This window comes from Micromys minutus (assembly GCF_963924665.1).
Source record: "Micromys minutus genome assembly, chromosome: 6".
Taxonomy (NCBI): Eukaryota; Metazoa; Chordata; class Mammalia; order Rodentia; family Muridae; genus Micromys; species Micromys minutus.
Genome location: NC_137975.1, coordinates 74,315,167 through 74,341,222, shown reverse-complemented (window position 1 = coordinate 74,341,222; position 26,056 = coordinate 74,315,167). Strand labels below are relative to the sequence as shown.

Sequence of the window (26,056 nt, the reverse complement as noted above, 5' to 3'; positions counted from 1 at the left end):
CAGCAAGAGGGATAGAGTGAACCCTGGCTCTTCTTCTCAGGTGCTAATACTGCTGGGGTGGAGTCCTTTTTGCTCCCTTATCTAAAGCCTAATTATATCTGACAGGCTCCAAATCCAAACATGATATGTGGAGAGTTGAGGCTTCAGCATAAACATTGGGGGTAAAGTCATTCGGTACATATCACTCATTAACCATGTCTCTGAGCCAGTATTTCCCTAATTTCTAAGTGTATCCTATAAAACTTTTGAACATTTACAATTCCAATGCTATAAACTGCCTCAGAGTTTTAATTTTTCTCTTATTATAATCTGCTATGTATAAAATCCATTTATAGTCTTTATAAATTTTCATTTCCTTTACCCAAACTTCTACAGGACTATTATTATATATTCTCCACCTCCTCGGATCCTCGGATTCAAAAAATCAGTTCCATGTTGTAGGTTACAATACTCACTTAGGTCTTTGTTTTTGTTTTTTGTTTGTTTGTTTGAGATGGGGTTTCACTGTGCAGTCCTGCAACTCCTTCTGTAGGCTGGGCTGGCCTTGAACTCACAGAGATCCACCTGCCTCTGTTTCTGTAGTACTGGCATTAAAGGCATGTGCCACTATCACTGGGCTTTTTTTAAATTAAACTTTATTTTTATTTGCTATGATGTATCAGTCATATAATCATATGTTCTGGTTTTCTGTAGATAGGCAGAGATTATTTCTAATCCTTTGAGAATTTTTTTTGCTTATTAATATTCCTTCTTCCCTTCTCTGTTCTCTATCTCTTCCTCCTTCCTTCCATTTTTCCCTCCCTCTGTCTGGGAGTAAAACCCATGGCTTTGCACATGCTAAGCAAATGTTCTAATCCTAAGCTACATCCCAGCTCTTGTTTGATTTAATTTCTCACTATGTGATCTAGGCTGGACTTGAACTCATTATGTAGCCCAGGCTGGCTTCTAACCCAGATCTTCCTGCTTCTGAATCCTGGGTGCTTGGATTATTCACAATGCCTGGCAGCTTCTCAGTTCACCCTCACCCCGTCCTCTCTCCAGCATAAGGCTGTTGCTCATTGTTTCTTATGAGACTGATTTGAAGGACCCACCCCTTCCTGCATTATTGGGGCAGGGATCAAGCCTTGTTATAACACACTTAAGTTCTTGTTAATGTCAACAGTATGTTTTTACTATAAGCACTTCTTACAACATTCATTTTTCTTTAAATAAGCTAAGGTATAGAGGCCCACTAGACTTGCTAATGAATAGTTTTTAGATTCTTCTGGTTGTCTTGGTAGAAGGGCCGTTTACCCCACAGCCAGCAACCCTCCCTTCATGACAGCTCTGCTACTTTGAGTACCCCCACCTCAAAACACTTGAGAAAGTAGTGTGTCAGCTACAGTTGCCAGCTGCTCAAACAACCCTAACATTTCTAAGACAGTCTCAGAAGCCTTTCACTAGCCAGACGGGGAGTGCTCTCCCCCACCCCCGCTGACCACGAAGAGTTCTATGGTTGGCTCCTGCCATCCTCTGCTTGCATAGGTCCACTCTGGAGGATGCCAGTGTGGTTCATTTGGAAGAAGCATTGTTTGGAGGACAGGGAAGACTCCTTGCTGTACCTTGTTCTGTCTACATCAACAGGCTGTTTGGTTCACTTTGTGGTTCTGCTGGGAGACAACATCCTGATGTAGCAACGTGAGGCCCCACCCTAAGGTGATCTATTCTCACCTGTTCCTGATCTTTATCCTTTTAGAGAATGGGTAACTGGAAGAAAGGGGTGAAGGGACAGAAGATTTGAGTATGACAGCTACAACTGTGGATCAATCAGCAGCACGGGGTACAGTGGAGGCAGCAAAGGCAGCAGCGATGGTGGGGCAAAGAATATGAATGCCATAAAGAAATAAAGACAGGAAAATGAGGTCACTGGAAGAGTTCCAGAGGCTGACCAAAGGGTCTCAGGTACCACAGGTCCATTAGCTGTAAAAGGGTCTGTCAACAGCTCAGACTCCTGAACAGCACAACATCTGCATAGGTCCTGAGGCTCTGATGCCCATACAAGAGCTGCAACACTAGAAGACATTGCTGGCTCTGTTGCATCCACTGCTGTTGGAAGCTGGAGAGTGTAGTAGCTGCCAAATGCTGAGACCACTAGATTAATCCCAGAGCAGGAAGTCGCTGGCTGAGAACATGTTAAACTATAAGTATCTGGCTTCTAGGAGATCAGTAGCCCTATAACTGCTAGTAATATTACAACTCTGTGTAAAATTGGTGTAAACATGGATATGGTGGAAAGGAGCCACATAAGAGACAAGATGTAGGCCTATCCTATGAAAACTATAATACCTCTGAGATTATAAATAGTGATGATGCCATCAGTGAGGCTCAGAGGGTTGACCAGATAGCTTGACAGAGAAAGATATGTGCTCAGCAACTTGGGTTGTATTCTTGAGATCAACATGGCGGAAAATCCCACTCTTGAAAGTTGTCCATTGACCTCAACAGGTGGACACTAACTCACACACACTCTAACACATAAATGGTCACAGAAAATGTAAACTTTAAAAATGAGGCAAGCGAGAGAGATATCAGGACCCACAGGAAATCAAGGAAGAAGATGTATGTGACTTCAGATGAACTTAAAGTATGAGGAAGATGGAATGAACTTGGTCAGGTCATCAATTAAATGATAAAACAAAGTTAAAAATTAAATGGTGGAGCCAATCAAACCCTCCATTTGGTAAGATAAAGGCTAAAGGCCCTGAGTAATAATTTACTCCCAAGGGCTAGACAGCTGCAGAAAGCTGGGAAACCGCAGCCAGGACTCAGCCCTCCGCCTTCCTCAGGTTTGCTTTCAAGTTCTTGCTCTGTGTTTGATGGTGTGGATCGGACCTTTTCCTTGTGGAAGTTATAGGTGGTGTGTGAGACTGGGTTTCTTTTGGGACAGGTTGCTGCCTTTTCCTAAAACAAATGAGGTCCTCAGGAACTCTAGAAGAGGGAGAGAGGGAGACAGACGTGGAGGAAGGAGACAAAAGCCAGCCATGGGTGGGTAGGGATAGGAAATGGGGGAAATGGGGAAAGGGAGAGAGAAAAGTGTCTGAAGCAACTGTGAAGGAACACCAATCTTAACATAAACCCAGGACCTGCATTTCTGAGGGTTACTGATGTGGGAAAATTGCACATAGCCCTCACACATTTAACTTGTTTTTGTGAGATAAACAAATTTGCAGAAACAGCACTGACCAAACAGACTGAGGCAAAAAACCCCAACAAACAAACAAATAAACACACACCCTGGCATCTTAAAGAATATTTTTAACCGGCTTCAAAAATAAAATTAACCAAAACAGAGTAAAGCATGCAATTTTCATGGGAGAATGAGGGACCAAAGCAAATAAAGCCCCAGAGAGCCGTTTTCTTTTGCTGCCCTGTCCTGTGAGAGGACAGCCCTCTCTGCTCAGAGGCAGCCATGGGTAGCAGCAGACTGGGTGGTTAGACTAGACAAAGTATATTCCATCTCTGTCAGCGTTAGCCCCTTAGTTGCTATCCGTACACTCTTGCTTCCTCCCAGCTAGGCCATTCTTGGTTTTTCTTCTTCTTCTTATCCTATAGTACCCTGTGGCTCACTGGAGCATGTGTCCTGCACACCGTCTGTACTTGTGCCTCTTGCCCTTCAGCATCCTTGCCCGACCCTCTTCCTCTAACTGACAAACTCCAGTTACCTCACAAACTCAAGAGAATCCATGGTCCTGAGCAAGTTCTTCTGTTTTAGTAGATACAGAGCAGCTAGTGAGGGCAGACCTTGAGTCCTGCCGGAGAAAGCCGCAGAAGCCAGCATTGCGTTTATTGCTCGTCTGTTTACCGGATCAGCGAGTGAGCCAGAGGTCGGTGAACTCTGAGGCATTGCATCATTGGAGAGTCTGTAACGTAGAAAGGGAAAAGCTGCCCTGAACTCCATCTTCAGTTCCAGGAGTGGTAGACTCTTCTGTTCAACCAGTCTTCCCATGGAGTGAACAAGAGTCAGCGAATCATTTTAGGTTTTTCTAGAAGAATGCTTACGCTTGACCCACCTGATTCTGCCAGCCGGTGTTTTCTGGATTGAAGTTGTTTGTCAGTTTATTTCTGAATTCTGATGCGGCTGGCATGCAGGCTTGCAGATGGTGTAAGGCGGAATCTTGTCTGTGTCTGTTCACTCGCAGCTTTAGCAGTGCCATGCTTGGGCGTTAGGTAACATTCGCACAGACAGCGAAACACAAACCCGACCCATGCTACGCGTCTTAAATATGAACACAGTTTATCTTCCCTAGAGGAAAGAGTGGCTTTGCTTCACCAGGAGCTCTGCCCACCGGCACTCAACTTCTGTGTTCATGCTCAGGTGGTAAGGTGGCCATTTTCAGACTCCAAATAATCCCAATCTCTTAGGTAGCGGGCCTAAAGCAATGGGGAGCATAAAGATCCAAACTTTACCTAAAAATAAAGCTTCTCCCAGTTCCAAGCTGGACCCTGGAGGGAAGGGACTGTTTGGGTAGCTCCTCGTTCCCTTTCGTTGTCAGCCACTCCCCTCTCTTCTCAACCTAATCGAAGCTTAGAATTCTCCCAGGTCTGGCTAGGACAGTAGAGCTTGATGTGAGGCAGGCAGTGTCTGTTTGACTGGGTGGGTCGGCCATACTCCATCTCCCCAACAACCCATGGACTTTGGTGGTCCTTCCCCAAATGGCTAATTCGTGTCTTCTGACTCTTTCCCCAGCCGTTGAGCATCATTTCGTCTGCTTGTACTCTGTGGTCACATGATATCTTCTAGACACTGCTCTTGCGCATATTGTAGAAAGCTGTGACTTTGATTTCTTTCAAGTCTGGCATATCTGGCTGGCTGAACATCACGAGCTTTCAGTGGGGGACTTTTTCTCTCTGTACTGCTATCTGTGCACTGTGATTCAAAGACACATGAACCTACCAGTCCCCCCGCCTCTGCCTCCACCCGCTCACCCCTAACAAACTCTATGGGGCAAATGTGTAGCCCGATACCCCCTTGCAGGTAGCCAATATGAGTGGACCTACCTCTCTTCCTCTTTCATAATGTGTGGATGAATTGTTCCTCTCGCTTGTCCATTTCAACCATTTTGTGTCCCTGACTTTGGTTCAATAGCCTCTTTCTTCTGAGATGGTTGCTTCCAAGTTCAGGTAGGGATCAACAGACACTGTTTTCTTCTCAGTGTGCATTCCAACTGGAAACAAGACTCCCATTACACACAGAGAGAGACATGTGAACACATGCAAACACACTTACATACATGAGGGTGTCATCTGAATGAACAATTTCCATACCTACATGTTGTATTCAGAGTTTTTTAGGTGAGTTTTTGTTACTATTGTTTTAGATTGTAACATTTATGTTTACACTGCATGTGTGTGTATAAACCCAAGGAAGCCAGACAAGGGTATCAGATACCTTGGTGCTGGATTGACAGGTGGTTGTGAGCCTCCTTGAACTCAGGTCTTCTTCTGAAAGAGCAGCAAGTGTTTTAACCACTGAGACCCTAAAAATTTATTTTTAATTACAGCAATATTTCACAAACATCGATTAGTCACCAGTGATGAAGGAAAATTTCTGGGTGGCCATTTTTATATATTTCTCCCCTTCGAGAGATAACAAGACCTATTAGATTAATGGGTCTTAAATTTTCTTTCATAACTTTTAGCTCACTTACATAGACATAAAATACGTTAAGTGTGTCTTTGTGTGACTTTGTCTTATTCAATGTGTAGTTCTACAACTTGCTTTTTACCTAACAACTTTCTTTGTTCTCTCACTCGGTGTGAATCTAACATAGACATCCCCCTTCCCACTCCTCTCAGACCCACTGCCCACTTCTCCATATTCAACTCTTTCTCCCGTTCCCTGCTGCTATGGATTGTCAGTTGGTCCTCAGCTGGGAGCGGGACTTTGTGCACACCTCCCCTCTCCATGCTGAGGTGTAGTGCGGCTGAGCTTGCTCAGGTCCTGTGAACATTGCCACGACCACTGTGAGTTCATACGTGTGGGAAAACCCACATTGTTTTCTTATTGTCATCCACCACCTCTTAAACATCTTTCTACTTCTTCCACAATAATTCCAGAGCCTTGCGAGGAGGTGGGCATGATAGACATATATATCATATGCATATACACATATCTGTGTGTATATATGCATATATGTATAGATCACATTTAGGGCTCAGCGTTTGGCAATTTCTTATTCTCCACTCCTTGATCGATTGTGTATCTATGTTTTACTACAGAGAGGAGCTTCTTTGGTTAAAGTTGTAAGATTTATTAATTTATGGGTGTATTAGGCCCTTAGGAATTACTTTATTAATATGTCCATTCAAGGGCATATGGCCTGTCTAGTTACTAATTCTTGGCTGGATAATGGTGCCAGGTATGAATTTTGTCTTGTGGGGTGGGCCTTAAATACACACAGAAAGTGGTTGGTTATACCCATGATATTATGCCGATGTTGTTCCAGTGAGCATGTGTGCTTTGAATGAGAAGATCTGTTCCCAGGCATTTGGATACTTGATCCCCAGTTGGTGGCACTGTTGGGGAGTGATATGCCCCCATGTGGCTCAGTTCTGCAGCTCTAAGGGCCCTGAGGGAATAGAAAAAATGATAGACACACCTACCAAAAAGCTATGGTCAGGTAATGATGGGTGTCAGTAGGGTGTCTGCAACTACGTCTTTTACGGCCCAGAACCTTGGACTATTTATCATGTACAGCACTGGCGGAAGAAGTTTAGCTGGTCCTGGAAGGAGGTCTTTGTAGGAGAGCAGTCTCGGGTTATAAACATTCAGGAGGAAGTACAATTGCTAGTTTTTATAAACATTTGATCAATCATTTATAAACATGGACTTGGATGGAAGAAAATGCTGCCAGTTTCAAGTCTTCCCTACATGGGAAAAGGCTTTGCCGATTGCCCATGGGTCTGAGGCCTTGGCCTTTCATGGCTGTGCCCATGTCAACAATCAGCATCCATTCAGGACTTCATTCATTGAGGGCTTCCTCTGTTCTTGGTGCTTTCAGGTCAAGATGTGAGCCCTCAGCTTCCTGCCCTTGCTGCCATGCCTTTGCTCTACCACTGTGGATTCTAATCGTCCAGAATTTCGAGCTCAAATCAACAGGATTTTTCTCTCTCTCTCTCTGAGCCACCCTAGTTGTGGTTGTGTTAGCACAATAAAAAATTACTCGCTGCGCATGTTTTGCTTGGGCAGGAGTTATTGCAGCTGGATGAGTTTACAGCTGGGTAAGGCCGATGATTACTTTCTTCTTCTGGCAGTATGCACAGATCCTTCCAGCACTCTGAAACCCAAGCCAGGCCCGCTGTGAGAATTTAACGCCTAAACCATCTCTCTAGGCCATCTGTCTTCACTTTTAGCATGTCTGTACAATGTCTTTATGAGTCTAGTATATTGGAGGTACTGTACATCCGTGCATTAAGTCTGAGCACATGGCTTAGATGGGCTTCTCTGGATGTTTATCATTTTGAACTGCAAGCTCAGATCAAGTGAAGTTTCACCTGTAGTAATTGGCTATGGCCTGTGTGTAACCAAAGAACCTAGTTTACAATCCTTCATTTTTTTTGCTGGAGGAACTAGAATTCTTAATCCTCAATCTAAAGATAGTGCAAATTCAAAACCCCAGTCCAGGAATTTTCAGAGTTCCTATCTTTAAACTAGAGGTTAGAAATGGTATAGACAGGGTCACATATTATAATGAGCGGAGATTCTACAAGTTTGGCGTCTCTGGTCTGTCTCGCTGTGTGTTAGGATCTTCCTCATAATTTCATCCCCGACAAGGACCTGCTTTCATCCTTCATAGTCGCTGGACCTCACCCCTGCACCACTGAAACAGACCCTGCCTCTGTGCCCCACCCCTACATCACAGAAGAGTTAATCCATGACTCTAACTTATCCACAGAGGTAGCTAACTCTGGAGCAATTGCCTAAATGGACAATTGCTTGCCATATTTTGCCTACTCTAAGTGTTTTTAAGGGACAGTTTCTACCACCCCAGAAAATTTAGCCTGTTGGAATCTTTCAGATAAAATTTCAAATAAGTGGTTAAATTTTTATGTTCAGCTGTTACAAGTACCAGTCTAAACCAGATAACACAGAGACATAGAAAGAAATGCATAATGGATCTAGGCATTCCAGGCTAGATTCCCCCATTTCACAGATACAGCTATTAAGACTTGGAATAACTATATCTTTTCCAAAACCTCACATTGTGTTACTAATAGAGCCAAGGATGGGGACTCCATTGTATAAAAATATAGGATGTTTTCCTGTCTATGTTTGCTCTTACATACTTTTATTTCAGTAAATAGGTATTGGACCTTAAGAGAAGGAAGTCAAAATGTCTACTGGAGCAGACCTCAAGGCGAGAGAGGGAGACATTCCCAATAACAAAAATTTAAACATGACCCAAGAACAATACTTCAAGAAAGGTAAAATCACACATGGAACTTTGTTTATGAGAGAAATGGGAGACACGTCACCCCAGCTTCCTTTTTTCTTGATAGATAGCATTTTTCTCACTCCTGCTGATAGCCAACAGTGGCAAATAGTGATGGAGAAGTTTTAATTACTCCACTCCGTATAGGTGATCTTAAAGGCACACAGAAGAGGTGAGAATAATGTGACCACTATTTGGATGTGCAAACAAACAGAAACAAAACAAAACTCCAAAAAACCAAATAAAGCAAAAACCAAAACAATTCATTCATAACACACCAATGAGAAAAGCACCTGGCCTTTGGCTTTTTGTCTAGGGCTGGAGTCTATTATTATCTAACTTGTTTCAAGTCACTGTCAAGATTGTAAACTTACATCTCCCCCCAACCCCGTTGTTAAAAGTCACGGGGCCACCAATGTTGTTAAAAGATGACATCCCGGGTCGACACCAATGTTAGGAAAAGGATGAAGAGAGTAGGGGGATATGACACATGGAGGTGCAGCGAGGCCTGGAGGCAAGGAAGATGCCTCTGGGGGACCCATGTTGGGAATCCCTTCCCTGAGGCACCAGCCACACAACGGTATAGTACAGAATAGAGTTTATTCAGGTCATGGGAGAGTTAAGAGGCTAGTAGAGGCAGAGAGAGAGAGAGAGAGAGAGAGAGAGAGAGAGAGAGAGAGAGAGAGAGAGAGAGAGAAGAGAGGAATAGAGGAGTAGAGGCCAGCCATGAGCATGTAGAGGAGGGGGAGGGGAAGAGGAGGCGTAAGGGCCAGAGAGCGAGAGAACAAGAGAGCAAGGAGCGAGCAAGGAGCGGGCAAGTGGACCCTTTTATAGTGTCAGGTCACTGAGGCGGAGCATACCTGGTTATTGCCAGGTAACTGAGGGGTGGGGTATACCTGGCTGTTGCTAGGTAACTGAGGAGTGGGGTTTACAGAATTTCAACACCCCCCACACACACACACAAAGCTAGCAAGGACAGAGTAATGTACATGGACTACACATTCATCTTAATTACATATGCTAAATAAAATTCTAGCAAAAGTGTTTTGCCATTCAAAATAGCCTCAACTGAGAGGAGACTGTTCCGTGGATGCAAAGAGAGTCAAGTGTTAGCGCGCAGCATGGTAAGGCATTCCCAGGAGCCCTTCATCTCCCCTCACAGCACCTGCAGGCATGTTCTTGTACAACCCTTGTGGAGTGCAGAAGCCATGGACACTGTTGAAACTTGCTGTTAGTAGATCATCTGGGATGGAGGTCCAGGTGACCAATCCCAAGATTAAAAGACATCTGAGAAAACCCATGAGCTCTACAATAGGAGCAAGATAGCTTAGTATAGTTGACATACATGTCATGTACACCAGAAGTGACATAAAGAATTGTTTCCAGTGACTTCTGATACCTTCACTATGGTGCTAGACAAAATGGAAGAATGATATCAATGTTGCAAACAGTAAAGCAAACGGATTTTCCCCATGATCTGTACATAAATGTGTATATATGTCCATCTGCCTCTTATCCTCTATCTAATCAAAGCTCCAGGGGAAGAAGCATGAAAATGACAAGCACTGTCAAGTATGGTCACACCTGTAGCCCCAACACTTGGAAGGCTGAAGCTGTAGGATCTTGAGTTGGCAGCCTGGGCTGTGTAATGAAACCCTGTCCCAACAAAACAAACAAACAAACAAACAAGCACAGTGATAGTAAAATTAATTTACTTACATAAGCAACACAAACTGCTTGATCAAACGAATGAGTTCAGTTTCACGCTGGGGCAGAGGAAAGACTTGATCTATGGGTGAAACCTAGAGAAGGCAGCCTGGTCATCCTGTTTACTAGACTATGACACCAAAATAACAGTGACCAAACGCCACTGTAAAATTTTTTTCAGATGGAGAAAGATTTTTCACAGTGGTCCTTGACTTAGGCCAAAGGTGATATCTGTTAATTTTTTAATTTAACAAGTGAATCTCCACACACAAGAGTGCTGTCTTAACTATTCCAGTCTCAGCTGCTCCCTGGCTAAAGCCAGGAAGCTGTAAACTCAGAGTTTGACCATGGGTCACCACATGTTACCTCAGGATTTCTCTGCCTCCAAGTAGTGGTCACACTAAAGTGATTGGGACACAGGCAAGCCTTGTGTAAGCCTAGATTACAGTGTTAAGATGAAGACGATTCACATCTTCAACCTAACACTAGCCTGCCTCTCAAAGCATGAACAAGTGAAACCTCCTATTGCTAGTGGTAAATGACACTGATCCCAGCTACTTACGCAGGGAATTGAGAGTCATTTTCAAACCCTCCTGAGCAAGCACACACACATGCACAACAACCTCATGCACACAAGCATGCGCACCCAAGCAATCTCAGCTTCCTGACAGTTCTTGTTCTAAACCTGTTCCTGCCCTTGATGGCTCATCCCAGAGCCCTGAAAACCCCATCTCTGAGACTGGCTCTCTGTCTTCAAGGCTCTGCTTCCAAGGGAACTAGCACTTACTCTTGGAAGCATGGAGCCTCTCAAAGAACAGTGCCCGGCCTCCCTATACTTCTGAGACTCAAGAGACACCAGTCTTTTGCCTCCTCCAGACTTAGAAAGTCTAAGAAGAAAGAAGGCTGACCATATAAGTTTTATCTGTTCTCCTCATAGGCTTCTGCTCACTGCGGTATGGTCTGGCCTTCATCTTGCATCTCTGTAATTTTTCTCTGTATACCCAACAAATGAACTTGAGCATCGCCATAACAGCTATGGTGAACAGCACAGCAGCACCCAGCCAGGTCAATGCCTCCACAGAAGGACCACCCACCAACGCCCACGATTCCTGGAACGGAACTCTACAGGAATCTAAGGTAGCGGTCTGTTTTGTGAGATCGTGAGCTATTTCTTTGATTCAAAGGCCATCTTATGAGCAAATGAAATTCCTTTAGCATGAGAGCATAAATACATATCTGAGGAAAATTTTTACCTCTGCTTAGTGTCTGTGAGTGGAAACCATGGCTACGTCAGAACGAAGCATGGTCAATCATTCAGCAGAATTAAATTCTTCTTCTGTAAGATTGAAAAACCTTATAGGACCAACAAAGCCAGCTTCGTAGATGATGTCTTCTTTCTCTTCCACATAATGCTCAATATTTCAGCTATGTTTCTTGCTTTATGAACTTTCCCTTTTGTATGTATCTGTCTGTAATATGTACAATATGTATGTATCTATCTATAACATATAAAGTATAATTTATATAGACCCTATATGTACATTATATAATGTATATGTGTACATTTGTGTATATGAACCATATGTTCTTCTGAGACAGAGGTTTTCTATGACTGTCTTCAAACTCGTTATCCTCCTGCTTCAGCCTCCTCAGTGCTGGTATTCCATCATGGATGCCCTTATTTTAATTGGTTAGTTAGGGTAATAAGTCAGGGTAATAAGAACGAATACGATGTTCATATACTCAGCTTTTTTTCCCTTATTAAACTGGTGGACTGGAAGAATTGAAGAGAGGTTAAAATGACCTTCAAATTGCTTTTTGTGTCCCAAGTGAATTTTGTGTCTCACTATGAATAGTCAGCAGCTGAGTCGGGTGTGAGGCTCAGGTGCAGTCTCAGTGTCGGGTGTGAGGCTCAGGTGCAGTCTCAGTGTCGGGTGTGAGGCTCAGGTGTAGTCTCAGTGTCAGGTGTGAGGCTCAGGTGCAGTCTCAGTGTCGGGTGTGAGGCTCAGGTGCAGTCTCAGTGCTCTGGAGGTAGTAGCAGAAGGATGAAGAGATCGCGGTCAGCCTGGGCTGATGAGAACCTGTCTCAACAAACAAGATGAAATGAACCTTGTCGCTTGTGTATCCAAACAATGAGCACCCTTTTGTCCCCTAGGCCCCTGTCTATGACTGGACGCCTGAGATCCAGGGAATCATCCTCAGCTCCTTCAGCTATGGATCGTTCTTAGCTCCAATCCCCACTGGCTATGTGGCTGGAGTATTCGGAGCCAAGTACGTGGTGGGTTTAGGCTTGTTAATTTCTTCAGTCCTGACTCTCTTCACTCCACTGGCAGCTGATGCTGGAGCAGCCTGGGTCATCGTCCTACGGGTCATCCAAGGCATGGCTCAGGTATCAAGGTCTTTACCAAGCGTAACTGGCATAAATCTATGTTTTCGAATAATCTGATATCTCTAAGAATGGCAAATTCCCCCCAGGTTATGGTATTAACAGGTCAGTACTCAATGTGGGCCAAATGGGCTCCCCCACTGGAAAGGACTCAACTCATCACCATTGCTTCATCAGGTAACTGGGATGTTAATTGTGTTTATATGTGCTGTCTAAGAGGGTACTCAGCAATGGCCTATTGTGAGAATCAAAGCCTACGTCCTAGTTACACTTCACTTCATGATCCCCACTTTTAAGAACTAGATGATCCTTTGTGGTCAGAACAACATGTTAATAATGCACAAAAATACTTGTATTTTTGCAGACATTCATTTCTCTTACCCTCACAGGAACCTTAAGCTTATAAATCATCTAAGCAGTAAGTCCATAGTGTAGAGAACACAAGACAGACTGATAAGTGTCTGAGATCACGCAGTCCGTGGGCGAGGGAACAGGGTCTGTACTGCGGTGGGCTGGGTCTAAGCCCAAACTCTCAGTCACGGTCACTCAGCTCTGTAGGAAGCACACTGTTTCCCGAGACCAGCTCTCTTACCCATGTGTCCTTGTATCTTTTGTTCAGGGTCAATGCTTGGGACCTTCCTTGTCCTTATTTCTGGTGGTTGTCTTTGTCAGGCCTTGGGATGGCCTTATATATTCTACATCTTTGGTGAGTTTGTTCTTTTCTAAAATCTCGAAATGTTTCTCTGTGACAGAAGACTGTGTCTCTGGTTATTGATATTCTAATAGATAGCATTTATGTGAAACTGGCAATGTCCAAGGTGTAAATCTTGCTGAGTTATAAAAGGGGATTTAAATTTTAGTATTCTTGGAGCCGGCAAGGTGACTTAGCAATTAGGAGCACTTGCTGCTCTAGCAGAAGACCCAGGTTCAATTCAGATCCCCGCAGGATGGCTCAAAACCATCAGTAACTCTAATTTTAGGAGTTTCCAATGCCCTCCTCTGATCTCCAAAAGTGCACACACACATATGCAGACAAAACACTCATACACATAAAACAAATCTGAAAAAAAGAAACTAATACAAATTTCAGTGGTCCAGACGTATAGCTGAGGAACCGTATAGCTTTAAGGACATCAACATGTGCCTTTCTGAGCTAGAGATATGGCTCAGTTGGCAAAGAGATTGCCATGTAGGCACAAGGAACCGAGTCTGATCCCCAGAACCCATGTAAAACATTTTGTATCAAGGTGCACATCTGTAATCCTAGCATTGGGGAGGCAGAGACAGGCAGGACCTCACACTTGTTGCCAGCCAGTCCATCCTCCTTGGTAAGTCCTTTGGAAATGCTGTGTCCAAAGACCATGTGGATGACACCCAAGGGATGACAGTCAAGTTTAATGAGCCACCTAGCTACGGAGTACTGATGATGTTGAGTTCTCCAGCGCTGTACTAAGAGATGCATTACATCAATTTTGTTTGATGCTGATTAATTTTATTCTATGTGTAGAAATGGCCTAGGTAGCCAATTGCACATAAAACAAGAAAGATAAAAGAAAGGCAGGAAAGGGTTCAGTGGGGAAGAGAATTTTTGCAGTACAAGCAGCAGGAGGAGTACAGGCTGGTGCTTAGCCATGGAGGGGAAGCATTCCACCAAAGCATAAAGCCATGTGTGGATCCGCAGTGTAATGGTGTGTGTGTGTGTGTGTGTGTGTGTGTGTGTGTGTGTGTGCGCGCGCGAGCGCGCGCGTGTGTCTCAAAGCCTCTGTGAACTCTGTTGTTTGAAGCACCTGTTATTCTTTCTGAAAACCTGGGGGGGGGGCGCTTTATTCTCTGTTTCTCTCCTCTGCCATAGAGCATGGATTCCTCCCTAGAGGACAATGAACAGACAGTGCCTCTTAATGCCTCAGCGGGCAGCTGCCCTAGGGCATGGCAAAAGCATGTTGTATGAGCAACACTAAAATCAAGAGCTGAGGAAGTACCTTCCACTTATGACAGGGCCATTCAAGGGTGCACTTGGGGGTGGGGGTAAGGTATCAGCGCTGGTTATCTGTCAGCCATAGGATGATCATCAGACTGAAAGAAGATGCTGACCGGTCTAGTGCTGACTGGGCCTTCTGTCCTAGGTGGAATTGGTTGTGCCTGTTGCCTGCTCTGGTTCCCTCTCATGTATGATGACCCACAGAATCATCCCTTTATCAGCACTGGCGAAAAGAGCTACATCACGTGTTCACTGGCTCAAGAGGTACACAGAGGAGATTGTGTCATTTTCCTATCCCCAGGTGACTCCGAGGCAGAGTATAGCAGGGCAGCTTCTCTCTTGTGACGGAGGCGATAATCACATGGTTTTTCCTTTAGGATGGTTCGCTGGGCTGGTATCTTCCCATTAAAGCCATGGTGAAATCTCTCCCACTCTGGGCCATTGTAGTTTCCTATTTCTGTGAATACTGGCTGCTATCCACGATAATGTCATATACACCCACGTACATCAGCTCTGTACTTCAAGCAAACCTTCGAGATGTGAGTACAAAGAAAGCTGACCTAGCTATTGCGTTTCTCTCTGTGATGTCACTCATGCCCACGGGATGAGGGACTAGGCCAGGAGCCCTGATAAGGAATGCAGTTAACTTGGATTCACATTGACCTCTGTGTGGTCCACTTGGCACTTGGGTAGAGGTATGGTTCCAAATCAGGTCATTGTGTCCTACTTTTCAAAATTTTATGCAAAGGTTTATACTTAATGAAGTCAACATTTATAACAAGATGCTCTATTGGCAGCATTAAAATTTAAAATGATTAATAAATTCTGTTGCAAAGATGTTATTAGACTTTTCTTTTCTTGATCTTTTATTCTGAGATAGGGTTTCACTAAGTAGCCTAGGTTTGTGGGGAATTCACTATGTATCTGAGGCTAGCCTCAAAGGATAGGTCTTCTTCCCTCCATCTCCCCCACTGTAGGAATTACAGATATGTACCATTAAGCATAGCTCATAATGTTTAAAATAACTATTTCTAAGTGATCTTTATATATGAAGATAACATTTGTCAGTTTCTTTTATTAAAAATTAGTTAAGCCAGGTATAGTGGTATATGCCTTTAATCTCAGCACTTGAGAGCCAGAAGCTGGTGGATATGATGTGTGAGTTTGAGCCAACCTTCTCTATCTAGTGAATCCTGGGTCAGCCAGGACTACATAGTGGGAGCTTCTATCAAAAAAAGACCATGATTGGGTTATGTGCATATTTTTTGTTCAGAATGAAATTTAAATTAAAATTGAAGTAACAAAGACATGATTTACATTGAAAGTGATACGTATATAATGCAAAACCACAGACATGGACCATCCGCCCAGGTCCAGTCAGGTCCCGGATGGGGAAGTGCTGTATCTACTTGTCTCCCATCTCCAGAGTGGGATCCTGTCTGCCCTGCCATTCATGTTTGGCTGTGTCTGCATTATCCTTGGAGGTCAACTGGCAGACTTTCTCCTCTCCAGGAAAATCCTCCGACTTGTGACTATCAGGAAGCTTTTCACGGCCATAGGTAAGGGCCGGGCTGGTGACAGTGGCTGTGGGAGCTCGGGAGCCACTTCTTAATGCCTTTTGTTCTGCTGCAGGGGTCCTTGCTTCGTCTGGGGTCCTGGTGCCGCTGCCTTGGGTCAGATCTAGCCGCACCACCACAATGACCTTCTTGGTACTGTCTTCTGTCTTTGCCAGCCTCTGTGATTCAGGAGCCCTCATTAACTTCTTGGATATAGCTCCCCGGTAAGGACCCTTTGGCCTCACCCTCAAAGAAGCTCAGTTCAGGTCCAGGAAGTCTACCCACCCTTGCTCAGGTCCAGGATCTCTACCCACCCTTGCTCAGGTCCAGGATCTCTACCCACCCTTGCTCAGGTCCAGGATCTCTACCCACCCTTGCTCAGGTCCAGGATCTCTACCCACCCTTGCTCAGGTCCAGGATCTCTACCCACCCTTGCTCAGGTCCAGGATCTCTACCCACCCTTGCTCAGGTCCAGGATCTCTACCCACCCTTGCTCAGGTCCAGGATCTCTACCCACCCTTGCTCAGGTCCAGGATCTCTACCCACCCTTGCTCAGATGCAAAGGTCAAGGGTGGTGTATGCATCAGGTCACAGGGGATAGTGACATCCATGCTGCACCTCCATAATTCCTGGAAGGGACCCTGGGCTAGTCGGCCATTCTGAGCGGAGCCGATCCTAGCTGAAGCCAGAGCAGTCTGTGGCTATGCGAGCACTACACACGTCACACGCCAGTCTCTGCCAAGAAATGCAGCAGGTCTGTTGGATCGGCCGCTGAAAGGTCTCAAGAGATCCCGTCATGAAGGGAAAGCAGGGTTGGAAGGGTTGTCTCAGTCAGTAAATGCTTGCCAGGTAAGCACGTGCAGTTGAGTTACATGATGATATGATAAAATCAGATAAGCCAGGCAGGTGTGTGCTTTAGTATCAGCGCTGTGAAGGTGGCAATAGGCAGAGAGCCCTGTGGTTCGCTGGCAGCCTGTCTGGCCTACCCGGCAATTTCCAGGCTAGCGAGAGACACTAATTCTAAAACCAGTATCGATGATATGGAAGAGTGACACCCACATTGTCTGTTAGCTTCCATGTACAGCAGGCATGTATGCATCCACACTGGCACATATGTGAACACATGGATATATACAAAAAAATAAAGAAAAAAAAATTACCGGGTGGAGGGGAATCATTATGTCTGGTGCAAGTCAAGTCAGAAAGAACAGAGGCCAGACATAAATCTCCAGAGACTAACCCAGGCAACAGGACTAGTTCATCTTGACACGATGGGTCACTGAGACATGTGGCAAATAGGCTGGTCTTGGGGGAAAAGCATCTTGTCCCATGAAGGTCTTTAATGAAGAAGGAAGAGACTTTTGCATCCCTAAACAGAGCTACAAGATTGGGCTCGATAATAAGAACCAAGAAGTTGACATGTTAGCGTAGGCTAGTTCCTTTGACATGTGAACATAGGCTAGCCCCTGAAAGGCTAAGCCTGTAGCATAGGATCATAAGGATCCAACGATAGCATATTTTGTTCAGGTTCAAGAATCCCAAGAGACAAACATAGAGATATGTCTGGTTAATCAAGATGAACCATTTGCTCACGTGTGGCTGCCCACTTTCCAGGTATGCTGGCTTTCTCAAAGGACTATTGCAATGCTTCTCTTACCTAGCTGGCGGCATAGCTCCTACCGTTGCTGGATTTTTTATCAGTCAGGTACGTCCAAACATTGTAAGGAATAAACATAGCCGACGGCAGCAGTTAGTAGAAGCCAGTCTAAGGCTCAGTGAGAAAGAAAACCTCAAAGCTCATGATCATGAGTCTGATGCCCCCAGGATACCTTCATTCCCTGCTCAACTGGGGAATTCCACATCCCATGGGGTTGGTGTGTGAGAGATCACTCAGTGTAGAAAGTTTATGGTTTGTAAATTTATATGAGAAGAGGGTATGTTAAAATCCAGAGTTCCTAGCAATATTCACAGCATTTCTCCTTCAGCATCATGATCATCCATTGTGGTTTACCTCAGACTGAGGGAGCTCAGAATTTCTGACAGGTTTTCAGTGCTAATATCTTGAGTGTTCTGAGCAAACATGGATGGGGTAGTTTTTCTATCACTGACACATCTTTGGAGACAGGTATTGCAAACTATTTAATGAATGTCAGAGTAAAGAACTCCCTCACACTGTGCTCCCAAGTGTTCACTCTGCCATTCATGAAACAGTTGCTCAGAGCAGAAGCTCCTGGGACGCTGCTTTTTCAGTCCGAGGCCTTCCATCTTGGAAGAAGCGCCTTGACATATTTACCATGTACAAGGCAGGGTGAGGCCAGTTTGGTCACATTGTCAGAGTTTGTCTCACAAACAAATCCCGGAAAGAAGAGGTAAAAATAATGGAACCCAATGACTCAAGCATTGCCAAAGAATTATATGGATAGAAATTTCACACGGGAAAGGATGTCTGTCACACTGATGAGAATCTAATTTTTTTAACCTCTATGGCCATGTGTCAGGAACTCAGGGAAAAGACAGGGGAGTAACAAAGAAAGGATTTTTAAGAAAATCAAGTCCCCTTTTGCTTTCAAAACTTCCCTTTCTTTCCAGTCTCTGAAAGCACAGTTAAAGATTGGTTAAAAGGTAATTTTCACATAGACCTTGTTTCTCTTGCCATTTGGTTCATTAATTCATTCATTCATTCACTCAACAAACTATTAAATATTATTAACACCTACTAAGCCAATTGTTTTGGCAAACAAACACACAAGAATCCCAGCCATACACCATGAAATCTATGTTGAAAACAGAAATCGACAGAAAACTAAAGTGGATTATAGACATATTATTCTGAAAGAAGACCGTAGGAAACATGACCGATATTTTTTTTTCAGTGTGTGATCAAAGAGTCATTATTGAAAAGGGTACGTTAAACAAGTACTAGAAAAAAAGTGAGAAAGTGACCAAAATGATGGGAAGTGGCCTCTAGCAGGGGGAAGAGGGGGTGTGTGTGCCTGGTGTGAGGCATTCATCAGTCTACTCCAGGAGCAAGATGGGAGCCATGGAGGCTGAGTTAGAAGAAGGAGCATCAAGGCACAGAAGCACAACTGTTCTAAACCAGGGCACAAGAAGTAAGCCACCGTTACTAACAGGTAGCTTCCTGCCTCCAGGATTCAGAGCTTGGCTGGAGGAATGTCTTCTTACTTGCAGCTGCTATTGATGTAGTAGGCCTGCTCTTCTACCTCATCTTCGGCCAAGCAGAGGAACAGGACTGGGCTAAGGAACCGACATCCACCCATTTCTGAGCAAAGTTAGTGATGTGTAAAAAAAGACAAGCTTTTATGCCTACTGGACAGCTAAAGCCACCCAATTAGAAGAGGCTTCATTTCCCGGGTCACTATGCGATGCTAGAGGTATTTTTTTTTTCCGGAAAGAAAAGAAGTGCCCCTGAAATCACAGGTGTGTCTGAGGTTCTACAAATCCTCTATATTTTTCCCTGTTGCCATGGTAAAAGCATCAGAGACTAGAGCACAATTTGCCACCAAAACTAAAGAGGAAGCCAGAAGTACAGGAGTGTTGACTTGGTACCACGGACTCTGTAAGCTGTCAATAAAGAGAACCAACAACCTGGAAAACAGGGTGTTTGTGAGCCGAAGTCCTGGGACAGGGGCCACTCATGCCAAGTGAAGGGGTTAAAGAGCCACCGTGGCTCTTGGTGTGCAAAGGATGTCTAACAGAAAACAGTCAGGATAAAGAGCAATGAAGAATCGATCCATCATGAGAAAAGGAATGAACTCTCTCCAACTAACACAAGAGGGGTTGCAGAATCCAACCATTCCAGACAGCTTTCTGTATGTGGATCTTGGCTTTGGATCAAAACCACTGCTTCAACATGAACACCACCACCCAGGCACTGTCCGGAGTCCACTCTTCCATCCATAGCTTCCTTCTTTCTCACAACGTTGACCTGGGTTCCTCATCAGTCTGTAGGTCTGTGCAAATCCCTTATGCCTCTGTCTGAGTGAGTAGAATTGCCTTGTGTGTCTCTGATCTCCACAAGTACTACTTTGCCTGCTTCTCCGACTCCTGCGATCTCAGACATTGTTCAGCAGGCCTCACTTGAAGTAAAATGTCTCCTAAAAATGTCTGCGAGACCCGTGCTTGCTTCACTTCATTTCAAAGGTCCTTTCATTAAGAATCTACATGGGTGACTCAGGAACAGCAAAAGGGACCAGAAATGCTCAAACACTAAGTGAATAGCAATGACTACATTGGTGTGTATAGAGACATGGCAGGCATCACAAGCACAAACAGCCTGTGGCAGTCACAGGGGGATACAGGGCTTTAATAAACATACCACAAGGGAGTGTGCACTGATAGCTGTGAAATATGGAATAAGAAGGGGCACACCTTACTAAAATAAGGAAGAAGTAAGGGTGCCCACCATTACACAGCATCTATTGGACTGGTATCTGAAGGTGGCTTCATGTAGGAGTCTGATGCTAGGAATGCTGTGACAAGACCCTCTGGGAAGATCTGCAGCATGTGAAAAGGTTTGGTGACAGGAGAGAAAAGTCAGGGGTGAATAAGAACAGAGTGGCTACGAGAGATTATAGAAGTATGGGGGTCAAGAACACACAGGATAGTGTGGACCCAGTGGAAATAAAAGAGTACTGGCCTTTACACTGACATCAGTGGAGGTGTTTTAATGGAAAAGAACACGATCGCGCTCTGATTTTCAGTGGTCACGGTGCTGACGAAAGTTGGTTGGGGGGTTCCAGTTGTAATTCAGGGAGTGGTGGCCCATTGCATGGGGTTGGGGAGGTGGTGGGTGATGAGCAAGGCGATAACCTGGGCTACATTAATGCTCTGTGAGAGCATAGGTGATGTCCATAGCGACAGTTGCATTTTGGTTTGGTTTGTCATTAGAACAGTTGGGAGGCTGGTCACAATGATAGTAAGATACTCAGTGAAGACCACAAATAGGAACATGGACACAAGGTTTGGATGGCCCTGTGACATCCGGGAGTCCAGTTATGAATTTGGAAACCATTTAAATATAGGTCATAATTGGCATTTTCAGTACAAACGAGATTGCCTGGGTAAACAGTATGACATAAAAAGAGAAAGCCTGTGACCAGTCCTTCAAGATGTCCAGTGTTTAATGGTCAGCTAGAGGGTGTTTAGAGAAAGAGAGGGACAGAGGTGTGGGAAAGGATAGAGAAGAAAAGGGAGGGAGGGAAGAAGGGAGGAAGGAAGGGAAGGGAGGGAGAAAAGTATAGAAGTAAAACCAAGAGATTAGCATTAAGATGGAGACCTGGAAAGAACGCACTACGGAAAGAAGTGAACAGTCAGTATGGGGCCAGTCCGCAGAGATCTGGCTGACAGACGGGGAGAGAGCAGAGGAGAAGAGGGGAGTCCACTCCTGAGCCTCTGGACGTAAAAGACTGGGAGGAAGAAAAGTGAGAGGGTACGGGATTGGACACAGTGTGGAGCAAGTGTGCTGAAGACCCCGAGTCAGAGCTAGTCCAGAGGTGAGGGGAGGGAAATGATCAGGCAGGAATGCAGAGTTCCTGGCCGAAGGCTGAGGAAGGAATGGTGTGACCTGAAGCCTGGCTAGAAAGATAAGGAGGATGGAATGAAGGGGCCTTTCCACTGACAGTCTAAGGTCACATCCATGTTTGCTAGTGAGAAATCTAAGATGGGGTTCATTCTTAGTATCTTTTTTGTTTTTAATCTACGTGAAAGTACAGAGGATGAATACATGGTGTGTAGGGGTAAGACAAATGCTACACTGTTCTTATTAGACAGTCAAAAAGTGACAGGGAAGAGATGTCCTGCAGGTGGCCAGCCAAGGCCTTTGCCTGGAGTACCCACGTTCTTCCTCTTCTGGACCATTATGGCCATCCCGCTACCCAACCTGAATGCAAACCCAGAAAGTTCAGAAGCCAGAGCAAGCATGATCTGAGACATCTTCAGCCAAGTGTGAGATTCTGCTTACAGTAAATGACAGTAAATGTTTGATAAGTCCCTTATCGGAGAGGTTCTGGGGTGGTATAGAAGACCAGCTGGGGAGACAAAGGGAATGGGAAAGAGTCCTAGTTTCTTTCCCGTTCTGTGATAAATGCCATGACCAAAGCAAGCTTTGGGAAGGAAGTATTCATTTGATTTACACTTCTAGGTTATAGCCCATCCTTGAGGGGAGTCAGGGCAGGGACTCAAACAGGAACATGAAGCAGAACCCACAGAAATGCCTCTTGCCAGTTCAGTTGAGGGCTCATTGCTGCTGTCTACTTCACAGGCTCAGCTTTCACTCGCTTTCTTATACGGCCCAGGACCGTCTGCTTCTGGGTGGCGCTGACCACAATGGGCTGGACTCACTTGCACCGGTTAAAAATCAATCAATGCCCCATGGACACACCACAGGCCAATCTAATTTGATCAATACTTGAGTTGAGACTCCCTTTGCAGGTGGCTCTAGGCTATGTCAAGTTCGCAGTTAAAGCTAATAAGGGCAAGAGAAAAAGGAACGGATTTGTGGAGACCCTGGTAATCAAGGTTGCAGTTTACCATGTCTGGAAAGTTCTTCTGAGCTCTGTGCAAACTGGAGTACTCTCTACCAGCAGGGCTTTGTTTTCTCTTGCCTTGTCTTGTGAGCCCAATCCCATGTACCCTCTCCTTGAGGATGGTCAATAGTCCTTGGCAGACATAGAAGACCAACTTCTCTTTCCTGAATAAGAACCCACCCAGCAAGTACCTGGGATTCCCGAAATGCCTCTCCATGCCAAGGAGGCAGTCTCAGTACTTTACTCTGACCAAACATTTTACCCCGAAAACTCCTTCCCACTGTCCAAGTTTCTTATCTAGTCCTTGTCCACCCTGAATGAAGTGTATGCATGTAAGCCCAACCCAAATGAAGATATGCTCACAAGCTAAGATAGTTTAAGAGATCTGTTTCCTTAAAATCCTCGGAGAAAGCCTTTTTCTCACCAGCACTCACTTCCAGATGGACCAGGATCCTGCAGACCCCACCGGTTCCAGACTCCACTTCATCCAGACTGGGGTATAGGGGCTCCAGGACACCATAAGGAAGAAGGCAATGCATCAGAACCATAGCTGGTCCCCAACGTGCATACCACAAATTTTGCCCCAGATTTATATGCCTTGATTTCAGAGCCCACAGGCTCTTCTTCTGATATCAGGAACTTAGGTGTGACACTGTCACTATCTTTGGCAATCTTGGAATTGACCCAAGTCTCATTAAGGCACAGAGTCTGCTATCCAAGGTCTTTTTCATTAATCTATCTTTCCTCTTCCCAAGACTCTTGCCTTTCTTTTTGTTATTGCTTCTTTTTCCTTGTTTGAAATTTGCTTATTTTTATTTTATGGATACAAGGGTTTTTCCTGCATGCATGTCTAGGCACCATGTGTTTGCAGTGCCCATAAGAGCCAGAAGATGGACGATGACTGTGGGCTGCCATACACATGCTGGGAATCAAACCTGGGTCCTCTGGAAGAGCAGTCAGTCTTCTTACCTGATGAGACACCTTGCCAATCCCTAGTTTTTGTTTGTTAATCAACCATCTTTAGGTACCGCACAGAACAAGTTTGATTTCTCCCTGAGCCCATCAAAGAGGAAACTGATTTTTTTTTTTATATTTTCTTTCCAAATGGGATATCCTGAAAAAACACAAATAATTTGAGACTCTTCAAATGTTTTTTTGTATTTACAACAGAGAGGAGTAAATGTTGAAAATTATTTAAAAAAAAAAAAAAAGAAAGGAAAACAGAAACCAAACAAACCACAAACCTTTTCATGATGTTGTAGAGTAAAATTTTGTCTTGTGTTTGTTTATTCGATCATAGAGGAAGACAGATAAATAGATCCCCCTTTAAGTCAGACCCCCTCTTTATACAATACACAGTGTAAAAGAATCAGACTAAGGTGGGTGAGATGACTCCTCAGTAGCCTCAGGCGACCCGTCTCCAGGTGCTCTGACTGTCCCAGGACTGCAGCCTCACGCAGGCCCCTCTTCCTTTCCGTATGGATGCTGACCTCTTGTTTCTCAGGAGCTCACTGTTCTGCAGACCTTTGTAGAAAAAGGAAACAGAACACATAGAGATGTCACTGGAGAGTCATTGCACCCAGAGACTGCTCCGACACTTCAAAGACATTTGTGTCCACTAGAAGATTTTTCCCAAGTTGTCTTCCTTGTCCAGTGAGAGGCTAGCAATGCCATTGTTACATGTCTTCCCTGTGGACATAAAAATAAATATGACTGCCAGGTGCTCGATTGTCACCTTCCTCTGCCCTGCTCTGCTCTGGGAAACGTATGTGAAAATATCTGAGCAACTGCAGCACTTTGTAGACCCACTCTCAGTACTGTGTGTCGAGGCTGCATCCTGAAAATAAAACAGACAAGTTAAAAGCCCACTGGTGCCCATCAGAGTTGGCACACCTGCTGCTCTCGAAAACAGCACATTGCGTGTGTAGTCATAATGGGCACATTCTCTCTGCTCCCAGTTTCCAGCTCCTAGTGAACAAATTTGTCACTAAGAAAGTGAAAATAAAGCCTTTCTTGGGTGATTCTCAACCAAGCACACACTCTGGCCTCTGTGTCCCTGCACTGAAGAACCATCTTCCCTTTCTGAGAACCAACTGCCACCAGCAGGGACTGTGGGGCTGCCATCTGACAGACTGGGATGAGCCTGGCCTTTGCCTCTCAGTAGCTTCCGTGTCAGTAGCTCTGTAATCTTGCACCCTCTCCAGAACCTGGGAAGAGGCTGCAGCCAGGATGCAAAGCCAGAGTGTGCACGGGGCCCTCACTGGGGCATCAGTGAAGAAAGCACACATTATCCTATTTTGTTTTGTGGTTGGCCCTTTTGTTTCTTTGTTTGGCTGGCTGACTTGATTATTTTTAATTTTGGGGTTTTACTGTGTAACCCAAGCTGGCCTAGAACCCACTATAGAGACAGCCTGACCTCAAACTCACAGAGATATACTAGCCTCTGCCTCCTGAGTGTTAGGATTAAAGGTGTAAGTCACCATGTCTAGCCCTGTTTTCGTCTTCTTTAAATTGATTTTATTTATTTATTTATTTATTTTTTTAAAAAGATTTATTTATTTTTTTAATGTATATAAGTACACTGTTGTTGTCTTCAGACACATCAGAAGAGGGCATCAGATCCCATTACAGATGGTTGTGAGCCACCATGTGGTTGCTGAGAATTGAACTCAGGACCTCTGGAAGAGCAGTCAGTGCTCTTAACCACTGAACCATCTCTCTAGCCCTGATTTTATTTATTTTTAACTTAAGATTTTCATTGTATATATTCGGTGTACACAGCACTATGCTACTTAAGAATGCATTGTGTGCATTTTCCCATGTTGCCCCTTTGTCCTTCTCTCCCCCAGTGTCCCCTTTATTACCCTAGATTTTTTTTATTATCATTTTTGTGTCCTCTATACATCCCTGATTTTATATATCTGCATGCCTTTCTCTTCCGTTCAGACATTTTAGTCTTGTGTGCACGTGTGTTGACGTTTTACACGACACCCGTACATTGCCTAGCACCTGTCTGTCAGCACCTCTTAGGCAGGATAGAGCATTCACTTGCCTCAGCAGTGCATTCTATCCAGGGAGGGGAAATGCTGCAGGTATTGGAACACCTCTCAGCAACATTGTCACTGCCTTGACCACAAAGTTTGTCTAAGACGTTCACTTCTGTTCTCCTGTCTGTGGAGACACAGTGAGTCTTTGTGTAGAAGGCTGACTTCCATAAAACCCAAAAATTACCCCTCAAGCCAAACCAAACCAGCAAAGAAAAGTACCAAATAAGAGATCTTTCCTCTTGTCTCTTGTTTTTAGTTTTACACCAAAGGTTCTAAGCAGAGCAATTAGAGAAGAGGAAGGAAAAAAAAGATTATCCAGACTGGAAACCAAAGGAAAATTAGTTATATTCATGGATAGCAAAATTA

General features: G+C 44.5%; 1 protein-coding gene across 2 annotated transcripts; it reads left to right on the top strand.

Moving 5' to 3' along the window:
* Positions 1-8,372: 8,372 nt before the first annotated feature.
* Positions 8,373-19,382, top strand: SLC17A4 (solute carrier family 17 member 4; the record flags this gene model as incomplete). Of its 2 annotated transcripts, XM_080917764.1 has the most annotated exons (11): positions 8,373-8,463; positions 11,116-11,315; positions 12,334-12,567; positions 12,654-12,741; positions 13,184-13,270; positions 14,688-14,806; positions 14,920-15,081; positions 15,969-16,101; positions 16,175-16,322; positions 17,713-17,803; positions 19,248-19,382. In XM_080917764.1, 11 exons carry the CDS (start codon positions 8,373-8,375, stop codon positions 19,380-19,382), a joined length of 1,488 nt encoding a protein of 495 aa, XP_080773890.1. The 2 variants fall into 2 exon arrangements, with proteins under 2 accessions (XP_080773890.1, XP_080773891.1); XM_080917765.1 differs by lacking the exon at positions 8,373-8,463 and having other exon boundaries at positions 11,124-11,321.
* Positions 19,383-26,056: the final 6,674 nt, after the last annotated feature.